At 35.1% G+C, this 22,696-nt stretch overlaps 1 protein-coding gene across 10 annotated transcripts in view; it reads right to left on the reverse strand.

Moving 5' to 3' along the window:
* Lrch3 (leucine rich repeats and calponin homology domain containing 3) overlaps positions 1-22,696 on the reverse strand; it is a 107,517-nt gene that overhangs the window by 28,335 nt on the left and 56,486 nt on the right. For all 10 annotated transcript variants that reach the window (XM_074073365.1, XM_074073363.1, XM_074073360.1 and 7 more), the window contains exons 5-12: positions 22,217-22,353; positions 20,458-20,567; positions 15,209-15,302; positions 13,499-13,619; positions 11,693-11,838; positions 8,686-8,762; positions 2,825-2,876; positions 2,178-2,327 (exon numbers count right to left, since the gene is read on the reverse strand). In XM_074073365.1, coding sequence (XP_073929466.1) covers positions 2,178-2,327; positions 2,825-2,876; positions 8,686-8,762; positions 11,693-11,838; positions 13,499-13,619; positions 15,209-15,302; positions 20,458-20,567; positions 22,217-22,353 — 887 coding nt within the window. The remainder of the gene's footprint in view (positions 1-2,177; positions 2,328-2,824; positions 2,877-8,685; positions 8,763-11,692; positions 11,839-13,498; positions 13,620-15,208; positions 15,303-20,457; positions 20,568-22,216; positions 22,354-22,696) is intronic.

A 22,696-nucleotide genomic window follows, 5' to 3' on the forward strand; every position in this document is an offset into this window, starting at 1 on the left:
CAGCAATACCACTCTTGGGGATATACCCAAAAGACTGTGACACAGGTTACTCCAGAGGCACCTGCACACCCATGTTTATTGAAGCACTATTCACAATAGCCAAGTTATGGAAACAGCCAAGATGCCCCAGCACTGACGAATGGATTAAGAAAATGTGGTATCTATACACAATGGAATTTTATGCAGCCATGAAGAAGAACGAAATGTTATCATTCACTGGTAAATGGATGGAATTGGAGAACATCATTCTGAGTGAGGTTAGCCTGGCCCAAAAGACCAAAAATAGTATGTTCTCCCTCATATGTGGACATTAGATCAAGGGCAAACACAACAATGGGACTGGACTTTGATCACATGATAAAAGCGAGAGCACACAAGGGAGGGATGAGGATAGGGAAGACACCTAAAAAACTAGCTATCATTTGTTGCCCTTAACGCAGAGAAACTAAAGCAGATACCTTAAAAGCAAGGGAGGCCAATAGGAAAAGGGGACCAGGAACTAGAGAAAAGGTTAGATCAAAAAGAATTAACCTAGAAGGTAACACACACGCATAGGGAAATCAATGTGAGTCAATGCCCTGTATAGCTATCCTTATCTCAACCAGCAAAAACCCTTGTTCCTTCCTATTATTGCTCATACTCTCTCTTCAACAAAATTAGAAATAAGGGCAAAATAGTTTCTGCTGGGTATTGAGGGTGTGGGGGGGAGAGGGAGAGGCGGAGTGGGTGGTAAGGGAGGGGAGGGGGGCAGGGGGGAGAAATGACCCAAGCCTTGTATGCACATATAAATAATAAAAGGAAAAAAATAAACAGTAGAAGGAGCACAGAAGTCTACTGGACACATGGAAAGGAGATGGAGTTCTTTATATGTTAGTCCCACCTCTGCTACTGTGACTGTGTAAACTTCATAAATTCCAAAGCCTTAGACTAGGGTTGGCAAGCTATAATCCTAGGGCCAAATCTGGCCCACCACTTGTGTTTGTGAATAAAGTTTTATTGGCACGAAAAAAAGACATGGACATTAGTATAACAACACTTTTTAGTTGAGGTAAGGAGAAGGCATGAAAGAAGACGCCTTGTCTATGGGTAGACAGAAGGGAGGGAAGAATTGAGAGATAATATAGTTAGCTGAGATCACTCTTCAGACGTCTAAACTTTTGTTTCTAATATTAACTTCAGTTTTTTGCTTAAATTCTGACAAAAAAGAATAGGCAACAGAACTTGTTAGCTGAAGAAGACTTGATATATTTGAAAAAAATTCACCATGCAAAACAGTAAGAGGTATGTGCATGATATTTTAAAAATATGGTCTTTGGCTAAAATTATGAAACACAGCAGAGAAAACTTTTAGAAATCAAGAGTGAAAAAAAAACTAAAGTAAAAAACAAACAAATAAAAAAAGAAAATCAAGAGTGATTCATTAACTGACTCATTCATTTAACAGGTATCTACTGAGCTTTGCTATGGGCTCAGACTTGCTAAGTCTTAGGGACATAGCAGTGAGTAAAACAAAATTCCTATCTTCATGAAGTTTGAAAAAAAATGGGAGACAAATACTAAACTTACAAAATTACAAATAATTATTTAATTATGAAGAAAAAATCTAAGGTGATTTTTCAGAGTAAAAAAATCAAATCATATAACCAAAGTAAAATGAGCAAGGTTTGGATACTACTAGAGATACATCAAAATATTAAGAAAAAAGACATTAACTGGGGTTATGAACTGAGTGAGTATGGAGAACAACAAAAAGACAAGAACCAAAGATGACTGTAAAGGATGAAGGCTATCAGCCTAGCAAATTTGGGGTATATTTAATAGAGTGAAAAAGTTGAAGAGAAATTTGGTAAATACTAGGTTAACACTTGCATAATAGCACTTTCACAGTTTACCCAGCATTTTCACTTTCGTGAGCTTATCGCTCTTTACTATGACACCAGAGACTCAAATAGGAAAGTAATAAGACCAATGGTAGCTTGCTATTTAAGAGGAAGAGGACACTGTTAAAAAGCAAGATAATCACTTCTACTGACTTACTATTAGTCAAGATTCTTTATAATGAGAGATAAAAAATTGGTATTTTAAGACAATAAAAAACCTAACAGTCTTGGCCAAACGAATAAACATTTACTTCTAAGTAACTTTAAGAGTATCAGTCAATGAATTCAATGACTTACCTTGACAAAGTCTAGGACAGCATCTCTCTGAATCTGCTTGGTCCTTATTTTTTCCTCCTCATACTGCAGGGCCGCAAGCTGTGCCTCTCTTCGAGTGCGCTCTACTAATTGTTCTCTTCTCCGATGAAGTTCCAAGTCTGCATGTGAAAGCTGGAACAAAGGTATAATTTTACAGATGCAAGAGGGATAAAGGTCAACTTATCAGTATCTTCTATCGATTTTAGGGTTGCTTTAGGTAACTTTTACTTTGCTGTCACCTTGCACTTCTTTGAATGTGTTTACTGCCAATGCTTCTCATATTCATACTATTCTTATATGTACTGTAATGCCATCACTGTAGGTAAAGTTTTTTTTTTTTTAGAGGCAGAGTCATATTATGTAGCCCAAGCTGGCTTCAAACTTGTGATCCTACTGCCTCAGCCTCCCAAGTGCTAGGATTACAGAATTGCACCACCATGCCTAGCTTAAAGGTTTATTTTCTGAAATACTGTTAGCAAGTATCATATGCATGTGTTATATGAACTGATTGTAAAGTTTACATGTATTAGGCAATTAATGGCAATGTGAGTATTATAAAGGAAAACCATTTTAGTTTTAAAAAATCAAAATTAAAACAGCAAAAACTAAATAAATCTACTAACAATTACCTGATTGTGACTTGGTGATAGTGGCGAGAGAGAAGATGCTTCAATTGGAACTCTGATGCCAAAAAGAAAAACAAAGGAAAAATTCTTTTATAACAAGACAGACAGATAAGGGACCAGTGAAATTTTACTATTAACGTAACCACTAATTAGCAGGCAAGCTATATAGTAAGTACTGAAAGAGTGACTGCATTTCATAAACTTGAGCCCAAGTCATTAAATTAAACCACAGGAATACCTGATGTCTCCAACTCTTATTTCATGTGATAATATCTTTGATTATTCTATAGCTGGTTAACAACTGTTTATGTCAACCAATACTGACAATACAGTTAGCTGAGATCACTTTTCAAAAAGTATCATTTCTTTAAAACATAAATACCTACTATCTGCTTTCCTTCCATTATTGAAACGAGATACATGTAAACTGAGATCCTTTTATATACAAAGCCACTTAATCCAGAGAAACTGGAATACTACAGAACCTGGTAACTGTACTTATAAAACACTCCTACTTTTATTTTCAACTGATGAAGCAATTTCACTAACAAAAGTAAAGATTATGTTGATTTTTTTCTATAGATTTTTATTCTTAAGAAAAAGATGATAGCTACTCAGATAGTGAAGACCAGGAGGATTATAGTTCCAGGCCAGCCCAGACAAAAAGTTTGTGAGTCACCATCTCAACCAATGGCTGGGCGCAAAGCCATGCCTCTGTTATCCCAGTTATGTGGGGAAACACAAATAGGAGAATCTCAGTCCAGGTTGGTCTGGGCATAAAGTGAGACTCTATCTCAAAAATAATCAATGCAAAAAGGGATGGCAGAATGGTAGACTGCCTGCCTACTAAGCATAGGCACCACTAAAAAACCCAAAAGAAACCCTATTTGATATGTTTAAAAAAAAAAACAAACCACTTCCTTCTCAGTAATTTCTTAGTAATTGCTAATAATATAAATTCTTTAACTTGGCATTTAGAACTCTTACCCCATCTAAAATATGCCTACTATGGAATCTTTTTTCTAGTAATACCTCTAATCATCTATTAATTCTAAAGACTACAAATTTATGGATCTCTTTCCAGTAAAGGTCTCTTTTGGAATCTTATTTTCCTATAAAATTGGGACTTTCCCCCTGATGTACATGTGTAATCAATTTTTTTTTTGCATTTATCAACTATGCTATGATTCATGTCATTTTCTGGCTAACATTTTTCTAGGTCAAATTTAGCTCTTACCATGTACTACATTTGCCTTGTGTTAAACACTTTGCATACACAGTATTTCTCAATTACGCCTCATAACAATCATATAAAGTAAGAATGATTATACTCCTCAGTTGAGAGTTGAGAAATCTCAAGGTGACATAGCCAGTAAGTTGAAGTTGAATATGAATTTTTATCTATCTGATCCTATAGTAGTTTATACTCTTAATTACCATGCAACCTATGAGAACAAGAAGGAACCTCAGAATCATGGAGCAGAAGCTACTAATTTTACAATCGTGAAAACTGAGACTCTCAGGACTTAAGTGATAGCTACTTACTGGCAGAGCCTGGATTAGTATTCAAGCTACGTAATTTATAGTTCACTGTTCTTTCTACCACATCATTTTTCCTTCAATTAATAGACAGAAGCTGAGAAGCCAAAAGGAATGAGCTTTAGGGTTTGAAAGTACAGGAGTATACATTTTTTAAAAAGTATCTGTGATCGCATGAACTAAGTTGTGAAATGTTTAGGATGGAAGTAAAGCAGGGAGCACAGTATATGAGAAAATAAGTGACAATGAAGAAGACAACTGAGAACTGACAGCTTTTCCATACCAATCTGCAGGCTCACTACTGCTTTGTTATTACTTGCTGGGCTGGCAGAGTGGCTCAAGTGGTAAGAATGCCTCCCTAGCATGCGTGAGGCCCTGAGTTCAAAACGCCAGTGCCACTCCCCCACCCCCCCAAAAAAGTGCTATTCCTTGCTGTCACCATGATATTTCATGTTGTATGAGTTTTTCATTTATGAATTTGTTTTCCACTAAGGGCATCACTACCATTTCAAATAAGATAATTTTTCATTATTTAAGATTATCCTGCACATTATAGGTAGTTTAGCCTCAAAGCCTGCCAGTAACACTGTCAGTCATTTTGGCAATACATAAACACATTTTCAAATACTTTTGAGAAACACTGGTCTACTTCACACTTTTCTGAATTAAAAAAAATATGCATGAAAGCAAAACCTTAAGCTACACTACTGTTCTTTCTCTCCACTTTTTTTTCCTTTTAATATTGGTTCACATCTTTTTTTTTGGTACTGAGGCTTGAACTCAGGGCTTACACCTTGAGCCACTCCACCAGCCTTTTTTTGTGTTGGGTTTCTTTCGAGATAGGGTCTTGCAAACTATTTGCCCAGGCTGGCTTAGAATCACGATCCTCCTGATCTCTGTCTCCTGAGTAGCTAGGATTACAGGCATGAGCCACCGGAGCCCGGCTTGAAGACTTTTTTTTGTTTTGTTTTGTTTTTGTGGTACTGGGTTTGAACTCAGAGCCTCAGGCACTCTACCAACTGAGCCACTCTGTCTCCCCCCCACATCTTTGATGTATTCACAAAATTCTTTTTCGTTTGGATGGAACTTGTTGAATAGCAGTATGATAGCATGCTGTATTAGAAACAGTTCTTAGATGTTGAGTAGTTGGCAGTATAACAGGCTGTAAGTCCATAATTGCCTACTTTCCAGACAATCTGATATCTCAGTTTACCTGGGTTGCCTAGACTCATGTCCAAGCTGCTCATCCCTGGTAAAGTAACAGAGGCAATGGGGAGCAACCTTATCTTATGTACAGGCTTTACAATGCCTAATGCTATGGGAATAATATGACAACATTTTTTTTGGCAAATATTATATTGTACATCCTCATAAATCCAGGCCAGTCTCTGTGGTTTGTTCTAATTCAGTGAGCTAGGAAACTTATGTAACTTCTCTGAGTCTAAACTTCCTCATTTGTAAAGTGAGGATAATTAGGTGTACCTCATGAGATGCTATGAAGATTAAACAAGATATTACATGTACACATAGACCATTAAAAGTGTATTCTAATGACTACATGTTTAGGATAACAGAGATTAACCATAGCTTTGTCCATACTTTACTAGTTCCACTATTAAAATTTCCTATAGTTTTTATTAGCCATTTGTACATAAACTGGACCAAGACAGAAAGGACCAAATAAACCCATCCGAAGCACATTTATATGCTCCATTGAACACTGTTTTAACAATGTTTTTTAGATCTTTTTATACAAACCTCCTTCCTATCACATTTCTTTGCCTTCATTTTACACCATTTTTTCTTTTTTTTAAAGTCAGTCAAGTCCGTTGTCTCTACTTCATCTCAATTTATTTTGTACCCACTCCAATCTGGAGCTTGTCCTTACAATGTCACTGAACTGTTCTTTTAGCTCACAATAATAAATATTCCCAATTGCAACAGTTATTTTTTCGTTCTTGCCTTACTATACTTACTTATCAGTAGAATTTGACATAATTTATCCCTCTCTATTCTTCTTTAAATCACCCTGTTCACTTTTCCTCTGCGATACCATCCTCTCCTTAGAGAGACTACTTAGGAGTAGTCTCTATGACTACTCCTGCTAAGTTTCTTTTTCTAGTTGTTCAAGCCTACTGTCTCTCCACTTTACTTTAAATTCACATATCTAACTACTCACTCAATAATTCAAGTGTATGTTTAGTAGACACCTTTAATGGAACATGACTGCAGCCAAATTCTCATTTCACCCACCAAACCTGTCTTCCCTTTGTTCGGGCTTCTTGGTGTTTCTTGAATACACCAAGCATGCTCCTACCTCATGGCCTATGCCTAGACTGTTCTTCCCCCAGATAGCAATAATGCATGCTCCCTCACATTTTCAGGTTTCTATTAAAATATTATCACACTACAATACATTCACTCTCATTTTCTCCTAACTCTGACACTATTATCCTCTTTTACTGTTTTATTTTTCTTCACAGCACTTAGCAGAACCTGACACATATTTGTAACACATATTTGTGAACATCTACTAAAAGGTAAGCTCTAACACATCAGAGACCTAGAACAGAGCCAGAACCACTATAGTACTCAAAAATATTGTTTAAATGAATGGCACTGGTCCCTCCCGCCAAAGCACGGAATACTGACACATAAGAAACAAAAATACAGGTAACACAAACTCATCTCTTTTAAATCTTGGAACTTATTTGAACTGAGTAAATTTAAACTTCATAAAGCAGGCTTTGAACTGCCCACTCTGCTTTTATTTGTTTGTAAAATCACATAATTAATGAGAAGCTTTTCTACTTTTTTATAACATGAAACAAAAAACTTTCAGGTTTTATCCAAACGTTTTTTAATTCCATATTGCTTCTTAAGGAAGTTAATTAACTTTATAGGATCCAGCCCGATATCACCATCTCTCTTGAACTAAAGTACTATTCAGACCAGAGGCAGATCTAGTTTAAAAATGGTATTTTGAGACTTTAAAAAATAAATGATAATTTTGTCTAGTTTCAACTTCAAAGTTATAAATCTTGACAAATAGCTGCAAAACACTCACCAATTTATCACACTTTCTACTTAATGTATCCCTCTTCCTTTATTCCCCAGGAGGTAGACTCTATGTGTATATGGTGGGGATGGGGGTGTGGAGTACACGAACAAGGGGAAAGAAAGAGGACTGAGGGAAAAAGACCAAGTAAGCAAATTTATCAGCTCACTAGCTGAGGGCTAGGACACTTTAATAGGCAAGCAGCAATCCAATAAACTGACTCAACTCCTTTGAGTCTGAAAATTAGAGACTGCTAAGACAGATTCTTTTTGTTAACATATTATTCAAGTTATAGACAAGTCCTGTGAGGGAGGGTGAGAGCTACTGGCACTTTGAGGTGATTTTGTCTTTCTAGGTTCTTACTCATTATTCCATTTGAATATGAACTCCAGGATGGAAGGAACTTTGAAGTTCATAGCCAAATCCCTACACCTAGAAAAAGTATTTGGCAAATGGTAGCTATTGAACAAACATCTGCTAACTAAACAAATGCAGTTGTACTGATTTTAGAGCTTATCCATAACTGGAAAGTTGTTATCACTGTCAACAAAAAAGAACGATATATGGGCTGGAGGTGTGGCTCAAGCAGTACAGAACCTTCTTTGTAAGTGTGAAGCCCTGAGTTCAAACCCCAGTACGGGGAAAAAACCCACAACAGTTCCTACATACTAAACTTACTGTTATATAACAACTGCTGTATCACGTATACTGCTTTAAGAATTCATGAAAACAGACAGAAGGCAAAGAACTCAAAGCTACTGTGATAGTTTGTGGTAAGTAATCTTTTAGAGTCCAAGAATGGGAAGCATTCTAAACAACCGAGCCCATTGTAGAAATAGCGAGGACTAAAGGACAGTGGGAAGATCATATTAATTAAAGACAGAAATGAGAATACATATCATTGTCTACCTCTCCATTATCCAGTCAAAAAGGTCAGCTAAAAAAATTGAGGGCTTTTAAAACCTAAGCTCTCTTTATGCATGAATCTCTACATCATTACATCATTGCTATTAAATACCTTCAAATCAAGTAATTGTAGAGAAAATGATTTAGATGGTCTGAATTCAGGATCAATAACTCAATTTTACTTCTTTCTTGTGGCATGAGCACAAAAGCACACTGTCACTCAGTTTTAAATACATGATCTCTAAAAATGTAGTTGCTACACAGCTTCATTATACATGGATGTGCAAAACCAAAAAGCACTTCACATTCTTATTAGTGAGTTTTAAGGCACAAAGAAGTAAGTAAAATTGCTTTTTCAAACCTGTTTTGATGTGAATATCTTCTCATGTCTTCTGTTTTTTGAAACTCCCTAATGGCAACTGGCCTTATTAGTGAACCCTAGACCAAAAAAGCAAAATTAAATCAACTTAACATAGTTTCCAGAACACTGCGATTACACTATTCATTCAACTTGACATTTAGGAATTTGTATATTACATTAAAACTTTATTTTAATAGAGTCTCCAAATGTGAGTCATATTTAAAAGCATTGTAGGCTAGTCTATAATACCAGCACTTGAGAAGCTGAGGCAGGAAGATTGTGAGTTCAGGGCCAGCGTGGGCTACAAAGCAAGACCTTGTCTCAAACCAAATATAAAACAAAGTGTCATTGCAGGCTATATACTATATGCTTTGAAAAACAAAAATACTTATAACCTACATTTTATTTAAAAAAGATTTTTCTCAGTATATAAACTATACAATAAAACTATACAGTAGTATTTACTGAATGATAAGAAAGGATCTTAGACATTATCTACTACAAGCTTCTGTCTAGGACAGAAATTTCTATCTACCCCAGCCCAACATTTGCTCAGTTTCTCTTGAATGTATGTAATAACAGGGGCTTCACTGGACAGACGCTCTTTACTTCTTTACCACTACAAAGTGTCTCTTATCTTAATAACACAAATAGTCCTGGGCATGTTAGTAGAGTATCAAGCTAAAACAAAAAGTAATTTCTATTTACTTGGTAAAAAAAGTAGTATAAATTGAAAGAAATATTATTGGCAATAGAACTTATTTATAAAGTAAATGGTAAGGCCATTTTCAAAAAAATAACTGAAGAACATGAAGCTGACTTAAGTGAGATGGTTCACACACTAAAACATAAAGCCAAAATCAAAAGTACAGACTTAAAGGTTATAACAGTATATACTTTGTCCAATGAGAATCTATGGAAGCAATACATGCTTATTTCAAGACCAAATATAACCATCAAAATGAGTATTCTTAGCTGGAAGTGGTGGTGCACACTCACAACCCCAGTTATTCGGGAGGCAGAGGTAGGATGATCACAATCCAAGGCCAGCCTGGACAAAGTTAGCGCAAGACACTTCATGAAAATCAAAGAAAAAGTGAAAGGACTTGGGGTGTGACTCAGGTGGTAGAGCACTTGCCTAGCAAGTATAAGGCCCTGATTTCAATCCTAGGTACTAAAAAGAAAAAAAAAAAAAAAAAAAAACCAAGCAAAAAAACCCCAAACATAAAATTATACACACCTCCAAGAAATAAACACATCACACATAAACAGAAAAATTTCTGACAAGATATTTCAAAAACTGACAGCCTCAAAGTTTGGGCAGGAGGGTCATATAGAATAAACTACAGTTCTGATACTCTGACCATGTCATTTTATAAGCAAAAATCGCTCTTTGGATGTTCTATCAGTGACTTACCACCCTGATTTTATGATACTGCAATTTAGATAATTATTGTAAAAGGTACAAGATTATAATAAATTATTGTAAAAGGTACAAGAAATTTCCATAATAAAATCAATGTGACAATGATTTAATTGAAAACATAATTATAAGTCACATCCTACTCAGGCAGAGGTGGTCTACTGATACAAGAGGCATTAAAAATAAAAGTCAAATAAATTCAAATAAAATTCAATAGCAGCAGCAGCACCTCAATTTGGCTAGTGTTTTTAAGCACTCTATTGTTAGACAATACTTAGGAATACAAAAGTATATTTCTTCACTGGTTGCTAAATCATCTAAAATACTACTACTTCATCATATGTTCACAGATCACCAAATTTTAGAGACCTTTATGACATAGAATTCATAAAGAGCCTTATGACATAGAACCATAAAAAAAACTATGTAGAAATTAAGTGCATTATAACAAAAGAACCAATAAAATGGGTTAAAGAAATGCTAGTACAATTTTCACAGTAATATGATAAGCATTTTCAAGTTTAATAGAGATACCCAGATTTATAAAGCCTAATTTACCATAAAATGATCAAAGAGAAAGACCGTAAGTAAAAAAGATTTCTTTAGAGATTATAATGTGGCATAAATTTTACTTTTATTGCAGAGTAGTTCTTTGCTCCAACACAGAGACTATTAGCCTGAACCACAAAGAGTTTCATTAATCACCTGGCCTATTGCTTTCTCTAGGCTGCAGGATTTGATTTATATAACATTATACAATTTAAAATGCAAATGTGTCTTTTGAACACCAACAAAAAAATACTGTGTTCTTCAAAAAGGCCCCAAGTATTTCTCAAATAACCCCTGCTCAGAGCCTGGGATGAACTCCAGACATCAATATCACATACACTAAAATGGAGCCATTTTACTATGCTGACTAGATACACTGAAGAATGCTATTCTACTTGAGAGCCTTGGGGAATTGGCAGAAATTCTGTAGTGGGCTGAATGCTCATTTGTTTTCTAAGGCAATTCAATGTTCCACTATAGGAGATCTCTAAGAATTTTAATAGCAAACAATTTATGTCCTGTTAACTTAAGATAAAAGAATAAATATAATTAAGCTTACTATAAATAATCTAAGGATACATTGTATATTGCCTCAAAAGTCAACTTTTTGGTTTAATTCTTAATTACCAATCAATCAAACCATGATTTACCAGCTGGTTAACAGTAAAAAACAAAAACACAATAAAACAAAACAAAAACAAACACCACCCCCAAGCCATCAGGAAACAAAACAGAAAGTAACAATGAAAACATATTCTTTCCCATTTTCTTCAAAGACCTTAGGTTACTCTTAGAATTTCTTTCATTCCTTCTTCAAAATAATGAACTCTGTCTTCTTATTTAAAAAAATTAAAGTCCTATTTGGGATTATTGTCTGATTTTCTAATAAATCTGAAAAATCCAGGATTAAAATCAGAGGTGAACATGTTAAAACAATTAGGCCTAGATCAACAAATCAATGACATGACAGAAATGTATACTATCACTAATTGTTTCCACTAGGGGACAGATACATAGGTTAAAATTATGTACTACCTCATGAGAGATTCGCCGTTGTTCAATATAGGCCATGAACTGGGAACTGAGACTGTCTGAGTCCAGGCCCTTGGGTTGTCTCACCTCATCCTCTTCTTCTGCAGTGGAGCTGTCAATGTAGTCAATTTGATCCAGATCATGCTCCACTGTACACACAAAGATACACAATAAAATTCAAAGAGACATCAAATAAAAGGCATTTACTTAAATTATATTATCTCATTTTCACCAACATTTTCTATTTTGAAAGTGGAAGGAATAAGAAGTTTAAATTATATAAGCCTTGGTCCATGGTCATTCATACAAAGTCTCTTGAAAACCTTAGTCTTAATTCACTTACGAATGCAGTAACTGATGGTGACTATAGACCTTAAATATTTCCTTTTTCCTTGGACAGTTCTTTAATGTTTTAAGTGAGACAGTCTGAGTTAGTGAGATAAATAGAGAAAACTAATTTTTAAAGACTGAAGGCTGCATCTTCTTTTTTTTGTTTTGGTTTTGGTTTTTGTTGACAGGGTCTTGCTATCTACATAACCCAGGCTGGCCTAGAACTCACTATATATCCCAGGCTGGCCTCAAACTCACAATCCTGCCTCAGCCTCCTGAGTTCAAGCCCCAGTACTGAAAAAAAATAAATAACATTAATTTTAATGATGTACTTAATTTTGTTCAATATACCTAAATATTATCATTTCAATATATAATCAATATACAGTATTATTTTACATATATTTTCATATTGTTTTCAAAACATTATGTGTATTTCATACTTATATTTAGTGGCTAGCAGCTAACATACTGAAGAGCAAAGAGCTAGAAATTATCTTAAGTCTTAAATAACCGATGGGAAAGAGATCTCATATGACAGTGAATGAAAGGAGTAGTAAGTGACAGGAGTAAGATGGTGAAGAAAAGAAAGACAGCCAATCACTTAATTGAAACCATCATTCAGGACTGGAGGTGTGGCTCAAGCAGTGGAGCATCTGTCTTCCAAGTACTTGAGTTTAAACCCCAGAACAGGGAGGATGTGTGTGGTGGAGGGAGTTCATCATCCGGAGGTAAAAGCTCTTATTGCTTCATAAAAAAACCAAAGTTAATTTCTCCCTTATCCCTGACCCTCAAAATTTAAACATTAGGATTTGGTAAATCAAACTAAAGCACTGAAAAATGGAAGGCCAAAATCAAGAGCCTGCTTCATAGTACAAGGAAGCAGAAAGAACAGTGCTCATTCTGTAAAGGCAAAACAAAGTTTTAAATGCCAGAATAAGGAAAACTGAGATTTTGAGGCCCCAAAGAGCATTATTCCAGATGAAAGAAAAGGTAAACATTAAAATATATGCTGGAAGCTGGACATAGTGGCATGCACCTGTGGTCCTAGATACTCAGGAGGGTGAGGCAGGAGGATTATTTGAGCTCAGGAGTTTGAGACCAGCCTGGGTGACATGATGACAACCAGTCTTCAAACAAACAAACAAATGTACTAGAATCCTGAAGATCAAATCCCTTAAAAATGGAGTCTTAAAAAGGGAAATTACTATTTCAAAAGAAGACTGGTAAAATCAAGATTAATAAACATCTACTCCAGGTAACTGTTCCTAATAAAGGGACAGTTTTTTTTCCAATAAAGGAGAGGGAAAACACAGAGAAATTCAAATTTCATGCCAATGGCAAACAAATTTTTTCAGTCAGACATGAAAAGAAGTCTTTAGAAGTATGAAGGAGTCACAGGCACACAGAAATGAGTAGATGTGAAAAAGACTACTTCAGAAAGATGAAGACTTTATCTATTACCAGAATTATGTTTACCTCCACCATTTGTCACTGTCAAACTGCTGCGATTCTCTTGATACTGGCTTTCTCTCCGCAGTCTTTGTTCTTTAGTGATCTCTGCTACTCGGAGAGGCAGATCTGAAAATTCATCTGTAGGCTTAAAAAATAGAAATATTAAAAATGCCACTTCCAATTCTAGACAACATATTTCAAATATAAAAAAATCAAAAATTTACACTTATGAAACAGCAAAAATGTTTTGGAAATGGACAGTGAAGATGTTTGTGCAACACTGAATGTACTCAATGCAAGTGGAATATACACATTAAAATGGTTAAAATGTTAAACTTTATGTTATATATTTTGCTACAATTAACAAAAAGAAGAAATAGAAAGGTATTCATGATTCTAAATATATACAGAGATTTAAATTAGCTACATATATCTGCCAGGACACAGCTGCACTTACCTACATAACCCTCCAGAAGTATATAAAAAAGCAAATCCGAATTACAAATGGTTTGTGGTTGAAATTTAATTTGTTTTGGACTCTCAATGAAACAATGTTATATAAATTGTATATTACCATTCCTGCTATCAAAAGCTTAATCATTTAGCTTATAAATATTGTATCTTAGCAACTTAAAAAGAAAATAAAATACCAATAATTAAACAACATTTAAAAAATAATATAATTTCTCTCTTTTTTCTTGTTTGGCAATATGGGGAATTGAACCCAGAGCCTTAAACATGGCTGTACCACTGAGCTATCATGCCTAGCCCACGTTCCTATCTCTACCCATCAGTTTATAGTCCTACTTTTTTCCCAATCATCTAGCATCCCTTCTACTACCTCTGCTCTAGATTACCCACCTCCTCAAATTTCAGGATTCAGCGTTTTGTTTTGTTTCAGTTTTTTGAGACAGGGTTTCGCTATGCAGTCCAGGCTAGCCTTGAACTCACAATGCTCCAGCTTCAGCCTCCTGAGTGTTAGAACTACAGGTGTATACCACCATGCTCTAATAAACTTTAGTTTTTAAATGACTCAATTCCTATTTAAGTTTTCTAGAATATGAAACTATATGAGGCAAAGAAGTAACAAACTTGTAAAAGCACATGCAGTAAAAAGATGGTAAAGAAGCAAATAGCAGGGTTGAAGGTATGAGCACCTACCTAGTAAGGATGAGGCCTTGCCAAAACAACAACAAAGAATTTATGGGCTGGGAGTATAGTTCAGTGGTAGAGTGCCTGCCTAGCATGTGCAAGGCCCTAGGTTCCATCCCCAGCAACACACACACACACACACACACACACAAAACCAAAACAAAGTCGGGCACCAGTGGCTCATGCATGTAATCCTAGGTAGTTGAGAGGCTAAAATCAGGAGGATCAGTGTTCAAGGCCAGTCCATCTCCAAAATAATCAGAGCACAATGGACCAGAGGTGTGGCTCAAGTGGTAGAGTGCCTGCTTAGCAAGCACAAAGCCCTAAGTTCAAACCCCAATCCCACCAAAAACAAACAAACAAAACAAAATAACCCCCCCACACCCCAAAACAAAAAACCAACCAACCAAACAAACAAACAAAAAAACCAGAATAGCATTTTCAGATGTAGAGTATTATCTGGCATTTTTGCCCCTCCCTTGACTTATGTAATAAAAACTGAATCTAATTTAGAACTTCTCCTTTTCATCATTTTATTTTCTCAAATCAGGAGTTATAACATGGGATGGAAGAAACACTTACCTCATTCCCTGACCATCTCTTATCACCGCTGTCAACACTATTGAAACCTGAATCAAGGGCTCCATAAGGGCGACTAGAGTATAGTTCTTCATGGCTGCTCAAAAGAAACTAGTTGTTACTGCAAAGTTTCATAATTTAAAAGTTAACATTTGGTATAAACCAATTTTACTAATAAACATTCTCATGACAGTTACTTAACTATCAGAATTAAATGGGTATTCTTTTAACTTTCTAATATGAAAAATTCCAAATAGAAACAAATAGAATAGTATAAGCCCCCATGTACTCATTATCCAGCTTCAAAAATACCACCTTTTTGCAATTCTTGTTTCCTCTATACCGCCAATCCATTCCCCATGCTGCCTTTACTGTTTTTAGATAAAATTTACACACATTGAAATGCACTCATCTTGGTTGTATAATTTTGACAAAATCCTAAATACACTTCTATCATGACAGAGGTTGTTTCTACTTTGCCAGTAAAGTTCCCCTACACTCCTTCCCTCTGAATTCTTGACACTCTGACACTGTGTGCTCCTTAGGGACAACCAGTGCTCTCATTACTTTTTACCTTAAATTTGTGTGGAAGGCTGAATAGTGGCCTTTTAAAAAATTTATTCATATGTGCACACATTGTTTGGGCCATTTCTCCCCCATGCCCCCCACCCCCCTCCCCTACCCCCTCCCTCTCCCCCTGAATAATGGCTCTTAAAGAGGTCTATGACCTACTCCTTGGAAGTTGTGAGTATGTTATCTTACATGCAATTAAGGTTGCAGGTAGAAATAAGGTTGCTAGTCAGCTGGTTTATTAAAATGAGCCCAATGCAATCACAAGGTCCTTAAAGCGGAAAAGGGAGGCAGAAGAGGACTTGCTGATGGAAGGGAACTATGAGACACTGAGCAGTATAGACAGCCTCTAGAAGGTCAAAAAAGCAAGAAAAAGTATCTTATCTAGAGCCCACAGAAGGAAGCACAGCTCTGCAAGCATCCTGATTTAGCCTCATGAGGATTATTAGACTTCTGATCTACAGAATTGCAAGATAAAAAACTTTTGTCATTAGGCAGGACGCCAGCAGCTCAGCCTGTAATCCTACTACTTCAGGCTAGGATAGGGAAGATTTTGGTACAGTGCCTGTTTTTGTCCCACCAAAAATAATTGTGTTGTTCAAGCCTCTAAGACTGTGGTAATTACTTACAGTGGCAATAGAAAACTAACACAATTATTTCTCTAGAACTTACAAAAATGGAATCGTATGAACTCTTTCCTGAGGCTTTTATGCTCAGCGTAACGCCAGTGAGATTTATGATGCTTTTGCATTTCATTTTACTGCTTAGTAACATTCCATTGCCCAAGTATACAATTTAAAAAATCCGTTTTCTGTTAGCAGGAATCTTGGCTATTTCCAGTTTTTGGCTGCTGTGAGTAAAAGTGCCTTGCAGTGAACAAACCTTTGTATGGACATTTGCCTTCATTATTCTGGGTTAAATGCCTTAGGAGTAAAACAAATGATTTATATGATACGTAATCTTTTGCCCAATTTTAAAATGCAAAATCAACGAATCTCAAAATTATTTTGTTAAGCAAAAGAAGCCAGACACAAGATGCTACGTACTGTTTAGTTCCTCTTATCTGAAATTCTAGAAAAGACAAAACTACTGTCAGAAGGAAGATCAATGGTCACCTGGAACTAGGGATAGAGGGAAAGGACTACCTACAGAGGGACATGGGTAATAGAAATGTTAAATATCATGGTTGTACTGGTGGTTTAATAATTAAAACTCACTGAAGTGCACACTTAAAATGTTTATAACTCAAGTCTCAACAAAGCTGTTGTAAAACCCCACAAACTAAAGCATTTCACCAAAATAGATAACTATTTTACATTTCTTTAAACAATGTATAAGTGCACAGATTACTCCATGTCCTCACCAACATTTGGTATTGTCAGTGTTCTTAATTTTGGTTTTTCAAATGGAATGTGCTGATAGCTAGTGACTTCATATGCATTTCTCTGATGACTAATCATAGTGAGTACTGTTCTATGTGCTTAGTGGCCATTTATGTATCTCTTTGTTAAGTATCCAAATCTGTTGTTCATTTTTAATTGGGTTGTCTCTTTATCACTAGAATTCAGGTATTCATTATATACCTGGACACAAGGTGATGGTCACATATATGTTTTGCAAATATTTTCATCCAGGTTAATGGCTTGCCTATTCCTTTTCTGAACATTTCTTTTCTTGAGTAAATGCTTTTAATCTTGATGAAATTTATCACTTCTTTATGGTTATCACTTTCGGTGTCCTCAGAAATTGTTGCCTATCCCAAGTTACAAAGATATTCTACTTAATGAAAGTTTTATAATTTTAGCTTCTTGCCAGGCACTGGTAGCTCACACCTGTAATCCTAGCTACTCAGGAGGTAGCAATCAGGAGAATCGAGGTTCAAGGCCAGCCCAGGCAAATAGTTCATGAGACCCTATCTCAAAAATATCCAAAACAAAAAAAGTCTGGCAGATTAGCTCAAAAGATAGAGTGCTTGTCTAAAAAAAAAAAAAAAGAAAAGAAAAGAAAGAAAGATAAATTACTTTTTGGTGGCAAGAGATATAGTGTAGTGACAGAGTTTTTGCCTAGTATGGGCCAAGGCTCTATATAAATAAACAAAAAACAAAAAACTCCCTTTCTGCAAATAAACAAAAAACAAATAAACAAAAAACTCCCTTTCTGCAGCTGCCAAACCAACTAAGTGTACTTCAAGATTTGCTAAACAATACATTTTAATACATAAAAATACAGCCTTCAGAAGACCAAGCAGAGTTCTTTCTGGCTCCAGTTTTACCCTGTTAGAAATTCCAGTGTCCCTAACAAACTATTTGTCGTAACAGATCCAAATATATGGATAACTTCACTACAGTAAGATGATGGATCAGTGCAGTGCAGTGCAGTGAAGTTTACAATGTGGCTTTTTCATTCTGAAAGATCCGGAATGATACTTGGTACTACCACTCACTATGAAAATTTCAATTTCCTCTTTAAAAAAATAAAAACCCCACTTATGTTATACAGTTGCTATAAAGACCAATTGAGAAAATATAAGCTATTATGAACTTCAAAGGGGAAAATCAATTAGTGTATACATAAAATAAAATGGCTACTTTTATTTGTTGTACACTGTGTAAGAATATAGGAGTAGAACACTTAAGAAAAACTTAAGATAGGAAAAACAAAGCTTTCTTTTCAAAATGACAAGGGTTTCTACATTATAAGCAATTACCTGAGCTAAGAGGAGAAAGAAAATGAAGAATGAAAGAGAAATAATAACAGGTAAAATTAAAAGACTCTTGACAATAATGACATGGGTCCCTTCCTACCTTCACCACTAACAAAATCATCCCTTCTAAGACAGACCTAGTTTTAGCACACAGTATGTCAGATCTAATCTCTACCATCTGTCAAAACCTTACCTTTTATGGCCTTCCTAATATCCCTCCCCTGCTTTCAGTCCTCTCAGAGATAAATATGTTAGGTCTGAGGAGGTTCTTTGTAGGAATCTTTTACAGGCATATGTATTTTTCGTTTTCTTCTTGTATTCGTATAAATACACTAAAACCAATAATATTCTATGATTAAACAACCAGATTAGGGCTGGTGCCTTATACATCCTTTGTAGTGTCTATGTAAATCTTCAATCTACAAGCCAGGCCAAACACCTGAGAATGTCATTTCAAAGTTGTTTCCAATGGCAGAGGAAAGCAACATTTCTATGATTAAATCTACTGTTCTTTTATTCAGTAAACATTTGTTGAGCCAACTACTGTGTACGCCAAATACTCAGCCTGGCGAGGAATACAGTGATAAAGAAAAGCACAGCCTGCGGCAAAGGATAGAAACCAAATCCCTCTGGAGTAATGCTTTATTTAACTGAGAAATCATATCTCTGCAAGTCAAATATTTTTATACCATAAAACACTTTATTACTTCATTTTAATAATTTCTGGTAAAAGATTTAAACTATAATACATATTTCCCTTTCTGAAAGTGATGATATATACTTAATATATCATAGCATTTTCTTAATAAGAATCAATTATTATATTCATTTATAGTATGGTAATTAGTAACTTAAATATTACTGAAAAAGGAAGGGATTTTTACAAGACAGGTCTAATGGTGTCAAACTACTATGATTTTAGACTTATACTGCTTTTAAATATCTTATTAAAAGTATGAAATATGGCAAATGATATTAAAGGATATCTATAAGAAGCATGACTTTTTAAAATGATGGGACATTATTAATACTTCTGAAGTCCCCTTATTCCCTTATTACACTAAATCTTTCTTCCTCTCAGAGTTAAATATCTATCTTGAAGGTTTTTTTTAAAAAAATTCATCTGCTTTTTTATAATTTTCTCTTTTTCTACATATTAATTTTTGTACTTGTTAATATACCTCCCCTTAGAAAACACATGGAAATTTGTTAATCTGTTTCAGTCTTGGAAATTAAGAAGCAAATTTTGTCAAGTTCCCAAAGGCCTGAGGGGTTCTCTTTGAGGAAAGTCCATGAGTGTTACTGTGTATTTATTGGGTGCATCTATCTTGCCTATTTAAAGGCCCTTTAATTTAATTCCTGTACTTAAGATTGTTCCAGATGGTTCATACTGCCAAGTACATGATGTTGTAAGTCATGTGGCATGTAACTGAGGGATTCATGGACTAAAAGATCCTGAAGTAATACTAAACAATCCACAAATCCAACCTCTTCACTCTCTAAGGGAGAAATGAAGTCCAAAAGTTCGAATAACTTGCTGTAAGTAACAAAGCTTGTTAGCAGCAGAGCTAAGGTTAGTATTTAAGTCACTCAGACCAGTGGTTTTCAACTGGGGGCTTGCCAGGGAAACTGGCAATGTCTGAAGACATTTTAGTTTGTCACACTAGAAGGTGCCAATGATACCTAGTGAGTAGAGGCCAGGGATGCTGCAAACAGTCTTACAATGTAGTGGATAGCCTTTCATGACACAGACTATCTGATCTAAAATGTCAGCAGTGTCAAGGCTGAGAAAATCTGATGTAGAACTACACTTTGTCAGATCTATGTAATCAATTTTACATTTAATACAAGCATTCAGAGAATATAAGAATGTTAAATAAGTTATTTCCCTTCAAACATTTAGGTAAATAAAAGGATTTGGTTTATTTGATTCCCTGTGTGATAGAATATGATGGATACAAGAATAGAACATACTCACCAGGAGCCAAAACCCAAGGGTCTCCTATCATAATCTGGGAGGTCTGGAGCAATCTTACAAGCTTGTATGTTCAGGTATTTAAATATGTGGATTTTGCCTTTTATACATATCTAAATAAAATTAACATATAAATACAACCAAATTATTCATCTGCAATAATTTTTTTATCATAAACAATTTTATGTAATGCAAGTTGGGACTAGAAGGCATTTTTATTAAGTTCATAGCATAATGTTTAAAACTATTTTTAGGGCTGAGGGTATAGCTCAAGAGGTATAGAGCACCTGCCAAGCAAGCAGGAGGCCCTGAGCTCAAACCCCAGTACTGCCAAAAACAAAACAAACCAAACCAAACTGTATCTACCATTTGATTCAGTGTTATTTTGGATGTTTAACTAGTAAATATAGGTTTCTGTTTTTTAGTGACTGGTAAAGTATTAGTAACACAGAAGTAATTTATAATTACAAACACTTAAAATATGAAGGAACTTCATTCCATTGATTAGTTATGCATAGTCATCAAATTTAAAGATTTTCATCCAATAGACTATATTGACAACTTTTGATTTTGGGAGTCTAATAATTGTTTGTGTGCATTTCTTTTTTTTTTTTTCTTTTATTTTTTTATTTGAGGCAGATGGCCTTGAACTCTCTATCCTCCTACCTCAGTCATAATTATGTTTTTATTCTGCTTTCTGTAAGACCTGTTTCAGAAGTCAAAACAAATTCTTTGGGCTAATGAAACCTGTCATGCTTTGAATCTAAAATGTCTTTTGAAGGCTTAGGTATTAAAGGCTTGGCTGCCAGCTAATGGGCTTTTGAAAGGTAACTGGATAATGAGGGCTCTAACTTCACCAATGGATTAATCCATTGATGAATTCATAGCTTAATGCACTATTAGGAGTTCACTGAGAGTGTATTTTTGAAGGATATATCTTGTCACTGGATCCTCTTCTCTGTCTCTGCTTCCTGGCTACCATGCACATACTCTCACTGCCATGATATTCTGCCTCACCACAGACTCACAGCAATGGAGGTGGCTGGACTGAAACCTTTGAAACCATAAGCCAAAATAAAATTTCCCTCTTTTAAGTTGATTTCTTTCAGGTATTTGGTCAAGGCGACAAAATACTGACTAATACAAAACCCTTCTATAGTTATGAAATTTATTCAAAAGTTTTGTAAGATGCCATAAAAATTACAATAGGCTTGTACAAAATCATTAAATTGCAGAGTTAAAAAAAGCTACCATGAAAATTAAATATTAACAAACATTTTAGATGGTAGTATATCTATGAGCTATATGCAAAGCTACCTTACAACTATTATCAGTTTCATTTCAGTCATTGATAAACAAATGAACAAACTGGCTCAATGAGGAAAACAGGAGGGACCAAAACTATGGTAAAAATACACTGATAATCTTTAGTTTGGAAAGATGAGTATTTTTATTTATCTCTAGCATTTATGTTCTCTATATTCAAATTTTACTAGAAAAATATTAAGAAATTAACTTAAATTTTATTAAAAAATTTTTGGAAGAATCTTCAACTTTAAAAATTGCAATTAGTGAAAGAAAAACACCTCTAGAAACATTGCCTTATTTCCATCCTATTTATTCAAGGCTTCTAAAGAACACATTTTTGTGGGATTTTATTTTAAAAGAGCTTAATTTCCAACAGAAGCAAACACATAATTAAATGTCATCCTTTGTGAAAAAAAAAAAAAAAGTTCATTAACATACTTAACGTATGATTTACCTGTGCAGGAGGTGATTGTAGTGGATTGTTATCTAGGGTGATCACCTGTAGGTGTCTAAGGTTCCGGTAACAAACAGGGATGGCTGTAATTTTATTGCATGAGAAGTCTAACCGTATCAAAGGCAACTCTGCCAGCTCTGCAGAGGTAAAATGCAAACAATTAATGATATTTTTTATATGCACCATTTTCCCAAGAGATGCCAGCTAAATATGGCAGAATTAATATCGGTAGTTACCGCCATTCTTGGTGACTAATGTAGTAAAGTGGTATAAAATCAAATCTAATTGTCTACAAATAGGAATACTAATAAAAATCAAGCAGTTTGACCCCACTCAAAGCTACAGAAATTCTCAAGCTAGAGGCCCTGATACCAAAAAAAGGTGAGGATAACAAAAGGATGACAGTCTGTATAAAGAGCTGTTAGATGGCAATACCACTCTTGGGGATATACTCAAAACACTGTGACACAGGTTACTCCA

The sequence above is a fragment of the Castor canadensis genome, chromosome 5 (genome assembly GCF_047511655.1).
Source record: "Castor canadensis chromosome 5, mCasCan1.hap1v2, whole genome shotgun sequence".
Taxonomy (NCBI): Eukaryota; Metazoa; Chordata; class Mammalia; order Rodentia; family Castoridae; genus Castor; species Castor canadensis.